The following is an 18,809-nucleotide window of genomic DNA, read 5'->3' as shown; positions in this document are numbered from 1 at the left end:
TGTTTTGATCTGTTCTACCGCTTTGCCTAAATGTGTTTTGATAGTTAAACAATAGTATAAAAACAACAACAACTATTCAAAATAAGGCGTGAATTATGTGAGGAATGTTATAGCATTTTAAGGAGCATTTGAACACTTGTTATGTGCCAATACAAACTAGTAGAGTGTAAAAGAAAAGGCTAAAAACATAAACAAGAAACAATGTAAGCTTTTACCAACCATGGCAGGTAAGCTATCAGTATGAGTTATAATGGGACTAAAGAAAAGTTATTTTTTTTTTTAAATATTTAAAGGTTGTATATTGTTATATTTATATTTAGAAGTATTAGGTTGCCTAGATTGGGGCCTGTGGGCCTAAGTTGGCCCATTAGATGTTGTTTATATCAAAAAAAATATATAAATATTATATATATTTTAAATTATATGAATCACTGTTCATGCTGTTCTAATTATAACAGTGTGAGGTCAAATGCTCATTCATTTAAATATGTAGAATCCCTGACTATTATCATTTATTCTCACTGACTAACACAGGAAGTTACGAACTTGAGATCATCAAGCATCTTTTTGACCTGTTTTTAAGTCAGAAAACAGTTAGGATCATGCTTAACTCCATACTCCATACTAGAAAATGGATCACCAGAATATTTTGAGTTTCTAGTATTGGGCCGCCAAGGGAAACAGTTTGGGCAGCCCTCCGTTAGAGCCATGCCGAAAACATTGCCTAGGCCAATGTATCAGCTGATGTTAGCTTGTTGCAGTTAATATCAGAGTAATATCAGTATTATTGTTTATGTCAGCCGATAAGAAACGAAAGACTGTGGTGCAGAATAGATATGTCTGAAGGCAATAGAAACAGTATCCATTAACACCTTCCTAAAAGACAATATAAATATAAGGAATCCTTATCAAAAACTGTGTATTCATGTCACACTAAAATAGGTTAAATATTCGTATCAACCTCAAATATCCTGTATCAGTTAAGCTATAGGTATAATAATAATTCAGCTTGTCAGCTTGACAGGATGTCTCGCACACATGCAAGTGAGATGAACTTTGCCATGTGTTGTTCTGTATCTGACTTATCACCATGTTCGGGGCAAAGTCCAGCTGCTGGGTCAAACACAAGCAGGGCTGACATTACATTGCAATTTGTTTCACCAAAACGCCTTACAAAAAAAACCAAAGCCTGTGAGAAGAGACAACAAGAGACTGACGAACATGGATACCACATCTACATTTATCAAGTAAGTGAAGAATTAGTTTTGGCTCGTTGATATTGATTTGCTTCACAATCCTTCTGCTTGATCACCAACCCACATAACATTGTGCCACTGCTGGAGCCCCAAATCAATGTAGGCTCTAAGTAAATAATTGGATCAGTGACAACATGTCATTGTAAGCTAAATAGTATTTATGAGATTTTCAAGTGTTATGGGTTAAATTTCATTGTGGATAGGGTAATGGTGGAAACAGTTTCAGTAAAGTAGGAAAAAATGAGAGAATCTGATCCAATGTAGAGACGATCATACAGGTGAAAAAAGGAGAATTAATGTTTGTAAAGTCTTTGAAAAAGACAAGTGTAAATAACAAAATCAATTATGTCCATTGTGCATGCTGGCCCACTGTCACATTGTCATGGCTTTCTGGTCTTTCCTCAGATCTGTAACCAAACGAGTGTGGTCTCCACCACAGCGTCCCTTCAGAGTGTGTTGTCACCAGAGGGAGACCAGGAAGGGCATCACAGCAGGGACCCTGGAGGAGCTGAAAGAGAGGGTGAGAGTGACTGTAAAACATAAATAAAGGAAAGAAATACAAGAAATGGTTATGATCGGGGTAAAAATGCCTGCACTGTATACAACTTTAGTAAACAATGTATTATAACATAATAAAAAAGAAGAGGAACAAATGTAAAAATAAGAGTTAATGATAAAAAAAGGGGCCAATTTGAATTTGGAGTGGGAAGCATTAGCAATTTCTTAAGAATGAAGCATACAACTTGATAACTTAATGCTAGGTAACTAAAATAAAATCATTAACATATCAATGATTCAATAAGTGTATTAAAACATAATGGTTATCGTGATTTTTTTCTTATTTTGATGATGTCACATGTGATCACATGTAGTCATGAGTCAAGGCTGCACTCACAGTGGTATAAAGATAAGCTGTCTGAAGAGGAGCTGGGGGCCGGACTGAATTTTCTGAGAACATTTCATTTATCGATTGTATGTTGAACATTATGTCGTGTTAAAGTTCCCATTATTTGGAGTTAAAGGGTGATATGTAGGTGTTGACATCTGACCACCACCTGTTCTGGTTTCTGAGAAGCTGATTTTTATATGTAACTGGATTCTAGCTAAGGAAACTAAACATCATGAATTCATGGTCCATTTAAGCACTACAAATCGCAAAACAGGGTATCTGCAGGTCTTGAAAAGTCTTAAAACGCAGTCCAGCTCCCCTGAAAAAGGCGGTTAAATGTGCTGAAAGAGGCTTAAATTTAATATCTCTCACTTTCTCACATTAATCCAGAGCAACTTGAATCTGTGCTGTAGGTATGCCAGGCTTTGCTGCTGTCCCTGTCTGCACTGTCTCTGTCTCTGGTGTGTGAGGAGGACGGTACAGAGGTGGACTCCGACGAGTTCTTCATGACCCTGCCAGACAACACCATGCTCATGGCCCTGACGCCTGGACAGACATGGAGACCACAACCAGTATGTTTTACCAAAGAAGTGTATTTCATGATACAGCCAAATACCCTGCCCAGGCTCATTTAATGTGACCGTTGTCTCTGATCTCCCAGGGTTCACTTGTCCCCAAATCTCAAGACCGCAGCAAGCCCCGGACTGGGAAAGACATCGCGCGTGTCACCTTTGACCTTTACAGGATGAGCCCAAAGGATGTGTTCGGCTCCCTGAATGTGAAGGCCACGTTTCAAGGCCTTTACTCTGTGAGTGCTAACTTCGAGTGTCTGGGGCCCAAGAAAGTTCTCAGGTAAGCGAAGGGGAAGGGGGTGAAGGTCATTACAGAAAAAGACACAACAGAGAAGCTACATGGAAAAGATAAAGTGTCTTAAATACTCTTTCTTAATCTGTTTTATGTAAAATCCTAATTTGAAAAGTATTACTTCTGTCAAACAACAGCATTTCCTTCTGAAAAGTGTAAAGTTGCATAAAAAAGAAATGTACCCTGAAACTGTAGGAGTAAATGTACTTTCCATCGTTGCGTTTTTTGTTAATCTAACTTTAAATTTCTCCCTCAAAATATATGAGAATGAAATATGCTTTTTCAAAGTTTGTATTACTTGCATTATGCCGGAGATAAAAACGTCCTTATCAAAGTGATGACACTTTATCTCGGTCCTGTTCTTTCAGAGAAGCCCTGCGTGTAGCCTCCACCCTCCTCCAAGCTGCTGGACACCTGCTTATCACCTCCGCCTCCATGATCCGCCGCATTATCGAAGGCACTGAGCTTTGGCAGCCACAGAGGGCAGAGTACAACGCCAGCTGGAACTGACGCAGCCAAGACGGACCCACATTTTAGGTGTAACAAAGAGTGACTAGTATCTCATTGGAGAGCCATTGTATTGTATAATTCTTCTGTGTTTTACGTCCTTAAAATGGGGGGAAGAAGATTTTTTTTGGCATGAACATCTTAAGATACTGTCTGTAAATGTGAGCATGTGGTATGCAAGGTGATTGTATGACTGTATACCATATTCTTCTAGGCTTAATTATTCCGACTTTACTTCAGATTGTAAACCCAATGTAACATAAATGTGTGTCACAGATATTAATGTAGTTTTATCTATTTTTGTGCAATATATTCTACATAATATCCTAGAGTTGTTCTACATTTTTAATAATCTGACGTGAATTATACGTGGCAGTTGAACTTGTGTGTTTCCATCGGCTGTGAGATTTCAGGTGATAAATCATGTGGTTATTTGACATGAAACACAGTTTTCTCATTTGAAAGAAGAAATATTGCAGTACGGAGAAAAAAATCTTTCATTCATTTTTTTGTTTACAAATGTTTTAATGTAACTAAGAAGAGTTGTGTTTGAACAACAAACAATTCAAGTGTTTTCCTTGAATGACAATAAAAATCCGCACAGCACATAGTGACTCCTCAAGCATCTATGAGTATCATTTGAAAAAAAAAACTGTGCATATGTGTTTAAAAACATGTTAACTTATTACACAAACAGTGTAGCAACAACACATTGCATATAAAAGACAAGAATGTGTCTCAACCTGGCAACCTTTTATCAAAAACCTGTGTAAAAAGTTGAATTAATCGCGTAACAAACAACTTGAACCCAAACAATGCACGAAAACCGTCTCCTGGTGCATTTTTTTCCAAACGTTAACATATGATCCACATCAGTGGTGTTGAAGGTGCAGAGCTTGCTGCCTCATTTCTTCTCTGGAGGCACCTGCACACTTTCCTTCTCGCCACGGCCCTCTCTCCTTTCCAGCTTCAGCGCCCTCGCCAGTGTGCTCAGGTACTGCCTGTACCTGATGTTGGCCAGCGCCTGCTGATGCTGCTCCTGAGTCAGCCAGCTCGGCTTGAGTTTTTTGACGTAATAGCGCATGTCGGCGAACCACTGAACCAACCTGCTGCGGGGGAGGCCAACGAGCGTCGCCAGTAGGTCGTAGTCGGCAATGTCTGGATACTGGCAGTTCGAGAAAAATCCCTTCATCATCTCCAGCTGACTCCGCGTCTTTGTGTGGAAGTGGATCCGAGCCGAACCGTCTGCAACGGCAGGATTACTGGGCAGATTCACAAGCACCTTCGGTCTGCCAACATCAGTGACGTTGGGGTTTTTTGATGCTGCGTGTGGTTCTCCCTCCAGCTTAGCCTCCATTTCTGCTTTCCCCTTAAAGCCGCTTCTCACAGGGGTCCTGGGAGTATTTGGGGTCTGGGCTTGAGTTTGGGTCAGGGGTATGAGTGAAGGTAGCACATCCAGCGTCTCATCTTGCACCACAAGGCTCTTGTGGCCAGGCCACACTTGACCGGACAGTAATCTTTTGTTTATTTTTGCCTTCTTTTTCATTCTGGTAAAAACTGTCGTCTCCGGCTGGGTGGATCTGGTAGACTCCCTCTTGACTTCATCACTGTTTAATTCTCCTGCTCTTTCCACAACACCCTCATCTACCCTGGTCTTCTTTGCTATCTTGTCTTTCACTGGCACCCTTTTACGCTTTTTCTGTGTGTTACTTTTGTCTTCCTCCTTTCTGTCCTTGTTTTCCTTCAGTGGTTGCTCCTGCTTCATTTTTCTCTCTTTTACCTCTCTTTTGAATTTATTATTCTCTCCTCTACCCTTTTGCAGCTCTTCCTTTCCCCGACTTGCCTTGAGCTTCCTTCGAACGTTGAGGATGTCGTTATAGTCCCAGCTGATGCCATAGCGGAGCCTCTGTACAATGAACCACACCCTCACCTGGTCGGGGTGAAGGGAGCAGCGCTCCGCCAGTGCAGCTGTCTCGTTCGGTCTCAAGTATGGAAACCTGTCGAAGGCCTTTTCCAGCTCTGTTGCACCATCCAGCTGTAGGTTGATCTGGTTTGTTTGGACCCACATAAGCCTCTTACTGTCGGACACCAGGGGGAGGACCAGCGCACTGATCTGGTTCAGATTTAAAGTCGCTAGGGTAGCGTTCATTTCTGCCTCTCCACGGGCGTCAGGTGTCTTTTGTCTGAGGAGTCCTTCATCAGCTCTCGGCTTCATCTGTCTCATCTCTGGAAATGACTCCTGTAAAGATACCCAAAAGACATGTTTTCAATAAAATAAAAAAATAAAAAAACACAAAAAATGAACGGTAATCACCCTGAAGACACTTTTATCTTTTTCATAGTCACAGACAACATACTTCAGTGTATTTAGTGATTGTAGGATACATTGCAAACCAGTACAGAGAATAATTGTCATGTCAATCTTATAAAGTACTTGATTTGTCAGACACTGATTTCACTAGATTATCCTCAGATGTGATCTAGTTGTAATATCTATAAACCATCACAACTGAACCTCTAGAAAATGTACTATGTATGTCCCTACTATTGTACCATGACAAAAGTGTTTTGTTCGTTGTATTTGCAGGTGTATTAATGTGGTTTCAGCATTTAAATCTGATCGGTAGAGCCAATATGACATTAGGCCATAGCTTTTCTTGTTTGGACCTCATCTATAATGCATAGTTTGGTCTGTAAAACATCTGTTTAGTAGCAAAGGGACTGAAACTCACAAATTCATATGATGTCAGTGAGGAAATACCTGGTACATTTGCCTGTTAAATGCAGTGGAAGAAGAAATATGGCTTTAAAAGGAATACTTTAGTGCAGTTCAAGCATCTTATAAACAGTTAGTGTAATATGCCTTTCCATTGTCTTGCTGCACATAGAAAGAGGGATGAATAATCTGAATATAAACCGCCTCATGTTAATTTCATAACAACTAGCTAAATGGTTAATATGAAATTAACACGAGGAATCATGTCAACATTGGTGATTAATTAGCATCGGCCTTTTTTTTGAGTAGCTAGATGACTTTAGCTGTCTTACCTCCGACCTTATGTGACTTCTTGTCATTTGCTAACAAGGCTAAGCGAGTCAACGGTTATACAGGACATTGCTAGCATTCGCGCTAACGCTAGCTAGCTACACCGCGCCCGCGCAGAACAGACATGTTAGCTCGCCGAGTGGCTATAAAATACGGCTAACTTAGCTATTTTTTCTTCGCCTGTAATGATTCACACTCTCCATGGTAGTATCAAGAAGGCACCGACATCGTCACTCACTTCAGGTAACGAATGGTTTGGACTTCTTACCTGTAAGCCACAAGTCCTGTAGGTAAGGGAGATGTTTTCTTTTCTGCTAATGCGCCCAGTTAAAGTTACACAGCTTGAACTAGAGATGGTGGACAACACAGTTGTTATCTCATATTCCACCAGGGGTCATTTATAAAATGGGGTGACACCTCCAAAATAATGCAAAATGGCGAAAATGTGTATCATTCAATACAATTTATCCTCAGGTGACAGTTCATTGGGTACACCTGGCTGTGACTTCTAACAGCCTAACAATAAACCCCACCTTCATGCAAGGTAATGTTTAAAGACATGTTGATTCGACTCTATGGTCTTTTTTGAGGCTGTAGTTACCCTCTGTGGTCTGATTAATACACATGTTGTATACAGAAACACATTAAATAATACAAACTCTGAAACAGTATCCACATAATATCATCATGACTTAAATGAAGGTAGGGATAGATTGACTGAATTAGTTTTAGCCCATTGTACATTTTAAACAGGGTGTGGATTTCACCTACTGTATGATGAGGTGTTTTATGAGCAGTAGGGCAGAAAAATGATACTCCTGTACTGCTATGAAAGAGCTGGACAGTACAGCTCATGCTGTTACACCAGAGTACTCAATTCAGAACAGATCTTTTATTTGCAAGGGCAACCTGAAAACAAACACAAGAGTAATTCATTCCAAGATCTTCTTGCTTCTTCTTGGAAAGGATTTACCCTCAGTTGCCAGTTGATAACAGTTGCCAGTCCAACAGCCCTGCAATAAATCCTGCCTTCATTAAGGTGATATTTAATTTTTGTTGTGTTTTGAGAGATGCTGTTCCACCTCTATGATCGTACAATTTAACAGCTCCACAAAGTCGATAAAGTTTAAAGTTTCCCCAAAAGCCAAACATTATAACTTTCATGAAGGTATCACATTAGTTTTAGCTCGGTGTACCTTTCAGACTTACAACTGACTGAAGACGTTACCTGAGGTAAATTATTAATCTTTTTTGACTTAGGCTTTTAATGAGCAGTAGCACAATAAGTGGCACTGTTGTATAGTTAATATGTACACTGTGGACAATGTATTACCCAGCAAATGGTACTTCTGAGTACAGCTAAAAGCTATCGCTTCAGACTCTGAGTGACAAATGACCAAATATGAATTCCAAGGCCATTTCATAATGCTTCATTATGAATCAATCTTCTGTTTACAAGGAGCAATTCATTCCTATTGTTCTAGTGTGTTTGCAAGTCATACGTTAATGTCCACTCCCATGGGTGTTGCTTTTATAACCTGTGAAGTTAAACTTAACACTTAACCAAACAAAACTTCTGCAGTCAGATCTTTTTGACTCCACCCCCTAAATGTTAGCAGAAACGAAAACTGTGGTCCAGTGCTTACGTGGCGAGACATTCAGACGAGACACTGAGAGACCAGAACAACTAAACTTAGCAAAATGGGTTTTAACTTTAAGTTATTTGCCTAGTCAACCGAAGACCAACACAAAATATCCTTTGTTCAACTCTTAATAATATTCACGAAAGAGCAAATCAGGACTTCCTGCTATTGTAAACATGTCTGACGAGATAAAAAAGGAGCTGCAAGTTATCCTCTGCGACATGTGCACAGAGGAGGACAGGAAACCAGCCCGGAAGACCTGCATGAAATGTGAGATCTCCATGTGCATCCAGCACCTCCAGGCCCACCTGACCACTCCTGTGTTACTGCAAACTCATCCTCTGACTGAACCCGTGGATTTGTGTGGCATCACTAAGTGCCCCCAACATGGCAAACTCCTGGAGTACTACTGCCTGGATGACATGACCTGTGTGTGTGTTTCCTGCGCCATTGAAGACCAGCACCGCCTACACAACATGAAGACCTTCTCCACAGCTCACAAAGAGCTCATGGAAAAGCTCAACACTGAGCAGCAGGCCTTACTGGGGAAAACTGATGATGACAATGTGAGTCTGGAAAAGTGGGAGAAGAGTGAAAGAGAGAAGCTGGGTCGCTCTAGTGTGCGTCTCATTAAAGGTGTGACGAACCTGCGTGACATGGCCCTGACCAGTGTCCAGAGTTCAGTCTCTGCTCGTATGGTGTCTATCAAAACCAGCAGGAGCAGCATGCAAGCAGCACAGAACGAGAAGGACACCTTCAGATTCCTGCAGATGTATTCTCAGGTGCATCAGGATGTGGAGAAGGCCAAGGCTGTGGACCTGAGAAAAGGGTTGGAGCCTGGCAGTGATCGTGACAAACTGGTTCAGGAGATAAGAGAGAAGGGTGAAAAGATGATGGAGCAAGCAGGCCACTTCTGGGGTTCCCTGTTGACTCTGGTTGACCCAGAGAACCACCAGGAGCTTGTTGCAACTAGTCCAGACCTGATCTTTGACCCACAGGCTTTGGGCCCCAGCATATCACTGTCCCAAGACAAGAGGATGGTTTTCTACAATAGTTGGATGGGTCAATGTTCTGCCACTCTTCTCATCAGTAGTACAACATCAGTTCCGAACTTCCAGAGGTGGATGGTCAGTCTTTCCGCAGACTCTGACTGGACCATTGGATTGTGTGACAAACAATCTGCAAAGAACTTGGAGAACGGACATGTCTACGGCCTGTCCTTCAAAGGTAACAAACTCAGCTCTCTCACAACAGAGTATGATGACTGTTGTGATGCATCAACCAATCCACAAGGTGTTGGCAAGCAGAAAACTGACAACAAAGAGAAGCAGCGCAGGGTTTCATCAGCGTCACTCAACTATCTGGATGAAAATGGAGACGAGACAGTACCAGAACTTGAAACGGTGGAAGTGTTTTGGAACTTTGTTGCTTCCTCGCTGTCCTTCTTCAGCAGAACCGGACAGCACCAGAGGGAAGAAATAACCACAATTAAGATGAGCCTCAACAACTGGGATTTGACCCCCTTTGTCCAGCTACAAAAGCAAAATACACAAAATACGGCCCAGCAGCAATGGAAGTGCACCTGTGGGCAGACTTACCACAAAAGGGGCTTTGAATTCAATAATATGGGCCAGTACTCTTGCCAGGCTAATTGTTCCTGTGGAGCGTTTATTGGTGGTTTACGCATCACAGAGGTGTTATGTGAACTTATATAATTGGTAGTATTTAACCGCACTGATCATTGCTAATGATTATTCAAAGCTGAGAAGTTCATGCATACAAATATCCACAGTAATGATGTTTTTTGCTTTCTCTGGATGAATTTAAATCTCATTGATTAATGTTAAGTTCCTTGCAAATTAAGTTGTAGTGTTGGTTTTGCAATTATTAATGCTGGCAAAAGTTATTTGTTGTGTTCTGAATGTCTTTTCATTGTAGTAATTCTAATTATTTTGTTTTGGGATTTACCTCTACCATACGCAACAAGATCATTTAGTGTAACTAACATTTCTACTTATTTCTGCTTCAGAGTTTAATGTGTTTGTCTTCATCTACTGGTGGCAAATGTGTCATTACACTTGCATGGTTCAGTTATCTTTGTGTTCACAGATTTATAAAGTCAGAATGGCATGGAGAAACTTCTTCAATTTGTATTGAACAAACATTGTAATTGCTCAAATTAGTAATAAATACAGTTGAATTTTAAGTTGTGCAATGTTGTTATTTACTGGCTTGAACATAAAGTGGAAAAAGTACATTTAAAAACTATGTTTTCATTAAGCATTTTACCCTTTTCACACACCAATGTGAAAAAAAAAAGAAAAAAAAACACAGCTCATGTAAGAACAGCTGGAATTGGAGTAACAACAATATGTGAAGTGAAACCCAGTACTGCTGGAGCTAGAGTTTGTTTGGTCAAAGTAAAGTAAATTGTCACATCTTCATGACTGCAGTTTATTCTCATCAAGTAAATCATCCCTGGTTAATCTATGAAGTGGGATGTCCACATCTGCTGTATCTGATTATACAGGAAGATTTTATGTCATAAATACAATTTCAAAGCCATACAAGATGATGAAAATGTGCATTATTTAATAAGATTTACCCTCATTTGCCAGTTTATAGCAGTTTCCAGTTTATAACAGTTGGCAGCCCTGCAATAAATCCAACCGTCATTAAGGTAATATTTAATTTTTGTTGTGTTTTGAGAGATGCTGATCCACCTTTATGATCATACAATTTAACAGCTCCACAAAGTCTATAAAGTTTAAAGTTTCCACAAAAGCCAAACATTATAACTTTCATGATGGTATCACATTAGTTTTAGCTCGGTTTACCTTTCAGACTTACAACTGAGTGAAGACTTTACCTCCAGTAAATTATTAATCTTTGTTGTCTTAGGCTTTTTATGAGCAGTTGGAGAATAAGTGACACTGTTGTATACCTATAACAGACTAGTTTATATGTACACTGTGGACAATTTATTACCCAGCAAATGGTACTTCTGAGCACAGCTAAAAGCTATCGCTTCAGTCTCTGAGTGACCAGTGACCAAATATGAATTCCAAGGCCATTTCATAATGCTTTATGATGAATCAATCTTCTGTTTACAAGGAGCAATTCATTCCTATTGTTCTAGCCTCCTTAGAGTGTGTTTGCAAGTCATACGTTAATGTCCACTCCCATGGGTGTTGCTTTTATAACCTGTGAAATAAAACTTAACATTTAACCAAACAAAAAAGGGTGCAGTCAGATCTTTTTGACTCCACCCCCTGAATGTTAGCAAACAATGACACTATTGTCCAGTGCTTACGTGGCGAGACATACAGACGAGAGACTGAGAGACCAAAACAACTAAACTTAGCAAAATAAGTTTTAACTTTCAGGTTTTTGCCAAGTCGACCGAAGACCAGCACGAAATATCCTTTGTTCAACTCTTAATAATATTCACGAAAGAGCAAATCAGGACTTCCTGCTATTGAAAACATGTCTGGCAAGAAAAAAAAGAAGCTGCAAGTTATCCTCTGCGACATGTGTACAGAGGAGGACAGGAAACGAGCCCGGAAGACCTGCATGAAATGTGAGATCTCCATGTGCGTCCAGCACCTCCAGGCCCACCTGACCACTCCTGTGTTACTACAAACTCATCCTCTGACTGAACCCATGGACTTGTGTGGCAACACTAAATGCCCACAACATGGCAAACTCCTGGAGTACTACTGCCTGGATGACATGACCTGTGTGTGTGTTTCCTGCGCCACTGAAGACCAGCACCGCCTACACAATATGAAGACCTTCTCCACAGCTCACAAAGAGCTCATGGAAAAGCTCAACACTGAGCAGCAGGCCTTACTGGGGAAAACTGATGATGACAATGTGAGTCTGGAAAAGTGGGAGAAGAGTGAAAGAGAGAAGCTGGGTCGCTCTAGTGTGCGTCTCATTGAAGGTGTGACGAACCTGCGTGACATGGCCCTGACCAGTGTCCAGAGTTCAGTCTCTGCTCGTATGGTGTCTATCAAAACCAGCAAGACCAGCATGCAAGCAGCACAGAACGAGAAGGACACCTTCAGATTCCTGCAGATGTATTCTCAGGTGCATCAGGATGTGGAGAAGGCCAAGGCTGTGGATCTGAGAAAAGGGTTGGAGCCTGGCAGTGATCGTGACAAACTGGTTCAGGAGATAAGAGAGAAGGGTGAAAAGATGGTGGAGCAAGCAGGCCACTTCTGGGGTTCCTTGTTGACTCTGGTTGACCCAGAGAACCACCAGGAGCGTATTGCTACTAGTCCAGACCTGATCTTTGACCCACAGGCTTTGGGCCCCAGCATATCACTGTCCCAAGACAAGAGGATGGTTTTCTACAATAGTTGGATGGGTCAATGTTCTGCCACTCTTCTAATCCGTAGTACCAAGTCAGTTCCGAACTTCCAGAGGTGGATGGTCAGTCTTTCCGCAGACTCTGACTGGACCATTGGATTGTGTGACAAACAGTCTGCAAAGAACTTGGAGAACGGACATGTCTACGGCCTGTCCTTCAAAGAAAACAAACTCAGCTCTCTCACAACAGAGTATGATGACTGTTGTGATGCATCAACCAATCCACAAGGTGTTGGCAAGAAGAAAACTGACAACAAAGAGAAGCAGCGCAGGGTTTCCTCAGCGTCACTCAACTATCTGGATGAAAATGGAGACGAGACAGTACCAGAATTTGAAACGGTGGAAGTGTTTTGGAACTTTGTTGCTTCCTCACTGTCCTTCTTCAGCAGGACCGGACAGCACCAGAGGGAAGAAATAACCACAATTAAGATGAGCCTCAACAACTGGGATTTGACCCCCTTTGTTCAGCTACAAAAGAAAAATACACAAAATACGGCTCAGCAGCAATGGAAGTGCACCTGTGGGAAGACTTACTACAATAGGGAATTTGAATCCATTGATTATATGGGCCAATACTCTCGCCAGGCTAATTGTACCTGTGGAGCAATTATTGTTGCTTTACGCATCACAGAGGTGTTTTGTGAACTTATATAATTGGTAGTATTTAACCCCACTGATCATTGCTAATGATTATTCAAAGCTGAGAAGTTCATGCATACAAATATCCACAGTAATGACGTCTTTTGCTTTCTTTGGATGAACTTAAATCTCATTGATTAATGTTAAGTTCCTTGCAAATTAAGTTGTAGTGTTGGTTTTGCAATTATTAATGCTGGCAAAAGTTGTTATTTGTTGTGTTCTGAATGTCTTTTCATTGTAGTAATTGTAATTATTGTGTTTTGGGATTTACCTTTACCATACGCAACAAGATCATTTAGTGTAACTAACATTTCTACTTATTTCCTCTTGAGAGTTTAAGATGTTTGTCTCCATCTACTGGTGGTAAATGTGTCACTCCAGTCAAATAATACAGTTATCTTACTGTTTATAGACTCATAAAGTCAGAATGGCAAGAGGGAATTTGTGTCTTCCGTACTGAACATACTTTGTAATTGCTCAGATCAGTAATAAATCCAGTTGAATTTGAAGATGTGGAATGTTTTTATTGACTGAAAGTAAATCATCCTGGTTTATCTATGAAGTGGGAAGTCCACATCTGCTTTATCTGAATAAGCAGGAGAGCTTATTGGCAAAAATACAATTTCAAAACCATTTGTTGACTAAGACTTTTTTATGAGCAGTAGGAGAATAAGTGACACTGTTATATAGCTATAAAAGACTAGTTTATGTGTACACTGTGGACAGTTTATTTCCCAGCAAATGGTACTACTGAGTACAGTTAAAAGCTATTGCTTCAGACTCTGAGTGACCAGTGACAGGCAAAAACCAAGGCCATTTCATAATACTTGATTCAGAATCAATCTTTTGTTTACAAGGGAAACTTAAGGAGTTTATTTAACAGAAAGACAAGAGCAGTTGATTCCTAATTTCCTTGAATTTTAGTGCAAGTCTAATGCATTTTACACACCAAGAGATTTGACAGTGTATTTGCAGCCAAGTCATACACATGTGATCACTCCCATGGTGGGTGTGTCCTGTACGATCTGTGAAATTAAACTTATCAGGAAATGTGCAATGTTGATGTGGTAAGACATTCAGACAAGAGACTGAGAGACCAGAACAACTTAGCAAAATAAGAGCAAGAGCAAGAAGGAAGATCATTTGTCCAATTATATTCATGAAAGATCCAGTCAGGACTGCCTGCTTCTGAAAACATGTCTGACAAAACACCAAAGGAGCTGCAAGTTATTTGGAAGTGCAAGTCACCAACAGAGCCAGAATCAATGGAAATGCTCATGTGGGAAGGTTTACTTTGAGACAAGTAATGCATACAGTTATAAAGGGTTCTCTTATGCTCAGTCTTCTCAAGCCACCTGTTCTTGTGGAAAAGTTATCGGTGCCTTGCGCATCACAAAGGTGATCTGTGAACTTCTGTAGTTGTCAGCCATGTTGGGACTGTCGCGGAAAATCTCACCCGATTCCTTCACAAAGAAATTCACCTTCCAGCGGCATTGAGCAACGTAAACATATCGTCCACAGGCTTGTATAGGCAACCGTCACCTTACAGTCCACTAACATATGGCCAAAAAAATGAGACTGTGGATCTGAGAAAAGGGTTGGACCTTGGCAGTGATCGTGACAAGCTGGTTCAGGAGATAAGAGAGAAGGGTGAAAAGATGGTGGAGCAAGAAGGCCCCTTCTGGGGATCTCTGTTGACTCTGGTTGACCCAGAGAACCACCAGGAGCTCGTAGCTGTCGGAATCAGTTCCTAACTTTCAGAGGTGGATGGTCAGTCTTTCCCAAGACTCTGACTGGACTATTGGATTATGTGACAAATTTGTTAATGTGTTAAGAAGTGCATGGCTACAAATACTCCGCATATTCCGCACGGACTTCAAAATTCTGCTCCACACCTTCAAGGCCATCCATAACCTTTCTCCCCCATACCTCTCTGACCTCCTCCACATCAACACCCCTTCCCGGACACTCAGATCCGCATCATCTATCAGCCTCATTGTGCCTCCTGCCCGTCTGTCCACCATGGGGGCCAGAGCCTTCAGCCGCCCTCCCCCCAAGCATCAGGAACATTGACTCATTCTCCACCGTCAAATCCCATCTGAAAACCCACCTTTTTAAACAGGCCTACTCCCTCCAACTCTCTTTGCAGATTTAATTTTAGTGATTTAGTATTTTTATTTTGTTGTTATTTGTTTTATTGTTTTGTAAGGTGACCTTGAGTGCCATGAGATGCGCCTCCAAATAAAATGTATTATTATTATTATTATACCTTCTGCAATAATGGCAAAAATATAGTGCTTTTACAGCAAATATCAGTAATGGGCAAATGTTCATAATACACATCATACACAGTATAGGCAATGTAGTATCTTCAAGTGAATATCTTTTGTTGTTGAGTTGCTTATATTGCTTCTAATATACACGACAGGACATTTTGTTTTAATTTTAATGTTTCTACTTTCTATGGCACAAGGCTGAAAGGTGTTTGTCTCCATCTACTGGTGGTGAATGGGTAATTGCTCCAATGTCGTACAGTTTATGGTCTTATTAGGTCAGAAAGGCAACAAGGAATTTGTGTCTTTGGTCTTGTACATACATTTTAAATGATCCGCTTAATAATAAAGCCAGAAAAATGTTAAGTTGTGGAATGTTTTTATTGACTGGCTAACACATGAAGGAAGAAAAATGAATTTAAAAACTGCATTCTGATTTTACATTTGGCCATTTTCACACCAAAGTGACGGTAAAACATGAAATAAGACAAGTCAGCTTGAAATGGAGTAACAACAGATACTGTGTGAAGTGAAACCCGATACTGAAGCTGTAAAACTTCCAAGGCTAATTCCAAGGCATCACCACTTTATTTAAAGGCGATCACAAATCATGGATTTATTTAACTATGCACATCACCAACATTAACCCACACAGACTTTGGTATTGGTCAGGAACAGAGAAAAGCTGCATATACGTCCATACTGAGTAACACCTCTGCTATGAATTCAGCACTTGCTTACTATGTACTGTCTGTGCTCTGGTACTGAATTCTAGCATTCAGCATATACTGGTCCATTTATAAATTCTCCCAAATCTAATTCACCTAATATGTAATGGCTGTGTGTGACAAAACATATCTATGAGATAATAACAGAAACTAAAAATTAGATTTTAAATCTCAAATTACAAATCATTAAAGTGCAAAACCTTCCAAGTAATTGGAATGATTGAATTTCTAAAAATAGTTGAGTTTCCTAATTTTGTTTTCTGGTTTTGCACTCTGGTTAGACTGAATTGCATTGCAATGACGATAAAGTTGAATGAATCTCATCGTATTTTCATTATTAGTCTATATTAGTCTTATGTATAGCACACACCAAGCAGATGTTCTTTATTAAAATATAACATCCAGTGGTCACATATACTTCTCTTCTCTCTTCAGATGCACTTTTAAAATATTTCACCACCACCCCCAGTGACACAGCATCAGGTGCTCCTCCCCTCTACCTCAGCACAGCAGAGTGACAATATTCTTTCATATGTTTGTGCAATACCTTCTTTATATTGTATTTTGAATTTATCACTTGTTTCTTTCTTCAGTTTTTATTCGGTGTGATATTTTTGACTTAAAAGAAATAAGATCTTGAATACATACATGCAGTGTGAGTGTGAGTGTTTGAAAACTGATTGTGAAATTGACTGCGATGTATGGGGGCGCCAACTAAAATCTTGCCTAGGGCACCATATTGGTCAGGACCGGCACTGTCTGTGGATATGGTTTGCATTGTATTTGTGAGCCAATGTTGTTAGATGGTATTCATGTGACATTCATTCATATAGTCTTTGAACTAGATGTTTCACAAATACGCTGATGCTGCCTATTTGGTGTCCTATAGTTATGAGAGGGACGCATCAACTTCCAGCCTTTAGTTTACAGCAGGACCATGTCCTGATGTTTCCCCTATTTCTGCAGTCTCTCTCTGACAGGTGAGTGTAACTTGATGCTGATAGCAATTATGAAATGACTGTAAATGGCACAATTCTGATGCAACAGAGGCTAACTCTGGTTGTTTTCAGGAATATTTGTCACTGCATAAAATGCAACTCAAGTTGTGGTGTTATAATAAATTGAAAGTAATTTCAAGGTCCTTGAAAAGCTGCATTTACTGTCAGATAAGTAATTGTGCTGTTCTTTTTACAGGACAATCACTGCCAAAACAGTAGAGGATTGAGACAGCACCGACATCAACAGCCTAACCAGTCAAGAAACCTCCGGACGTCCTTCCTGTATATAGTTGTCTATGCTAATTGTACTGTATATTGTCTAAACGATAAAAGGTATGTTTTTGTAGTGTTATTTATTTACATGTGTTCCAAGAAATGGAATAAACAAGAGTCTTGCCTAATTCAGTTGTTATTAGTTCATGATGTAAAGTGTAAGAACTGTAATGGGTTGGTTGTTTATGCTGGAAGTGTAAAGAAAAGGCATTAACATAAGATATTTTTATGCAACAGAGCTCGACTGTCCTCAGCATACTGTGAACATACACACTTTCAATGGTCAATACTTTAGACATTCCTGGACAAAACTGTACAGATGTCCCAGTTTATATAAACACTTTACCAGCCCTTTATCTGTACATTTTTCTACTTAATGTGTTTATTGTTATGCACCAAAACACAAATTCAAATGGTGGAAAAACTACTTGGCAAAAACATGTGATTCTGATTAGGGCACGTTACATGCCTGGTCAATATACTGTACAAACACAAACAGTTGTGGGTGGTGTTGATCAGGATAAAGCACCAGTAACGTTACACTTTAGATGCTGACCTGCTCATGTGCAACCCCTGCTGATCCTTTGAGCTCGAAGATCTTCTACTCGACCTATGAACACCTGCTCCTTAACCTGTCGCCCTCACGTCCACGGCCATCATCATGAGTCCAAAACAATACTCACGTTCGTCTGTGAATCACTGAAGGAAACAAAACAATTAAACAAGTAGCAGGCCCACCACTAATCTTCATATTTTAGCTTTTCCATATCTAATGTTACCACAGCTGCTGCTAGCTAACCAGCACAACATCAAAATACACTTTCAAAACAATGCCTGAATGCTAAAAAAGCTAGCCTGACAGCTATCAGTGCTAGCAGTGGTTGTTTACGTGCAGTTTGATAATATTAGGGGTTTACTTACAGGTGAATGAGACATAATGTAGCTCCTTGTTGTGATGTTGTGATGGATGTGACTCAGACTCCGGCGGCGGTATTCAGCAGTAGTCGGATGGTGCGTTCAGGGTCTGTGGGAGCGGCTTTGCAGAGAGGCCTGAGTGCAGGGGGGGGAGTTTACTGCCTGGATGCTGTCTCATATCTGGCCTGGGCTTAACCCTAACCCCAGCTTTAAGGAGTTTATCACACAGAAAGACAAGAGCAGTTGATTCCTAATGTCCTTGCATTTAATTGTAAGTCCTAATGCTTTTCACACACCAAGAGATTTTACAGTGTATTTGCAGCCAAGTGATACACACATGATCACTCCCCTGGTGGGTGTGTCTGAATGATCTGTGAAACGAAACTTATCAGGAAACCAAACCA

At 40.4% G+C, this 18,809-nt stretch overlaps 3 protein-coding genes across 7 annotated transcripts; 2 read left to right on the top strand and 1 right to left on the bottom strand.

Annotated features, from left to right (window-relative positions):
* Positions 1–21: 21 nt before the first annotated feature.
* cideb (cell death inducing DFFA like effector b) lies at positions 22–4,138 on the top strand. Of its 2 annotated transcripts, none has more exons than XM_084344824.1 (6): positions 22–227; positions 1,189–1,247; positions 1,662–1,776; positions 2,559–2,717; positions 2,807–2,997; positions 3,378–4,138. In XM_084344824.1, exons 2-6 carry the CDS (start codon positions 1,222–1,224, stop codon positions 3,517–3,519), a joined length of 633 nt encoding a protein of 210 aa, XP_084200950.1. In that variant the 5' UTR covers positions 22–227; positions 1,189–1,221; the 3' UTR covers positions 3,520–4,138. The 2 variants fall into 2 exon arrangements, with proteins under 2 accessions (XP_084200950.1, XP_084200949.1); XM_084344823.1 differs by having other exon boundaries at positions 1,106–1,247.
* On the bottom strand, positions 4,081–18,504 carry homezb (homeobox and leucine zipper encoding b). Of its 4 annotated transcripts, none has more exons than XM_084344818.1 (3): positions 18,412–18,504; positions 18,047–18,189; positions 4,081–5,755 (listed from the first exon to the last, which is right to left on the bottom strand). In XM_084344818.1, exon 3 carries the CDS (start codon positions 5,738–5,740, stop codon positions 4,421–4,423), a length of 1,320 nt encoding a protein of 439 aa, XP_084200944.1. In that variant the 5' UTR covers positions 5,741–5,755; positions 18,047–18,189; positions 18,412–18,504; the 3' UTR covers positions 4,081–4,420. The 4 variants fall into 4 exon arrangements, with proteins under 4 accessions (XP_084200944.1, XP_084200943.1, XP_084200941.1 ...); XM_084344817.1 differs by lacking the exons at positions 18,047–18,189; positions 18,412–18,504 and adding exons at positions 6,249–6,290; positions 6,831–7,057; XM_084344815.1 differs by lacking the exons at positions 18,047–18,189; positions 18,412–18,504 and adding an exon at positions 6,565–6,673.
* On the top strand, positions 8,239–9,920 carry LOC311251257 (uncharacterized protein; the record flags this gene model as incomplete). The annotated part of the gene is made up of 1 exon (XM_084343635.1): positions 8,239–9,920. Exon 1 carries the CDS (start codon positions 8,382–8,384, stop codon positions 9,918–9,920), a length of 1,539 nt encoding a protein of 512 aa, XP_084199761.1. The 5' UTR covers positions 8,239–8,381.
* Positions 18,505–18,809: the final 305 nt, after the last annotated feature.

This window comes from Pagrus pagrus, assembly GCF_965226575.1.
Source record: "Pagrus pagrus genome assembly, chromosome: 22".
Taxonomy (NCBI): Eukaryota; Metazoa; Chordata; class Actinopteri; order Spariformes; family Sparidae; genus Pagrus; species Pagrus pagrus.
This window is presented reverse-complemented; position numbering and strand designations above follow the sequence as displayed.

Coding starts and splice junctions, on each gene's coding strand:
- homezb (XM_084344815.1), bottom strand. CDS start 6,591: ATGACAAGAAGTCACATAAGGTCGGAG. Junction 5,756..6,564: donor GAAGTCACATAAGGTCGGAG/GTAAGACAGCTA, acceptor GTATCTTTACAG/GAGTCATTTCCAGAGATGAG.
- cideb (XM_084344823.1), top strand. Junction 1,248..1,661: donor ACCACATCTACATTTATCAA/GTAAGTGAAGAA, acceptor GTCTTTCCTCAG/ATCTGTAACCAAACGAGTGT. Junction 2,998..3,377: donor GGGCCCAAGAAAGTTCTCAG/GTAAGCGAAGGG, acceptor CTGTTCTTTCAG/AGAAGCCCTGCGTGTAGCCT.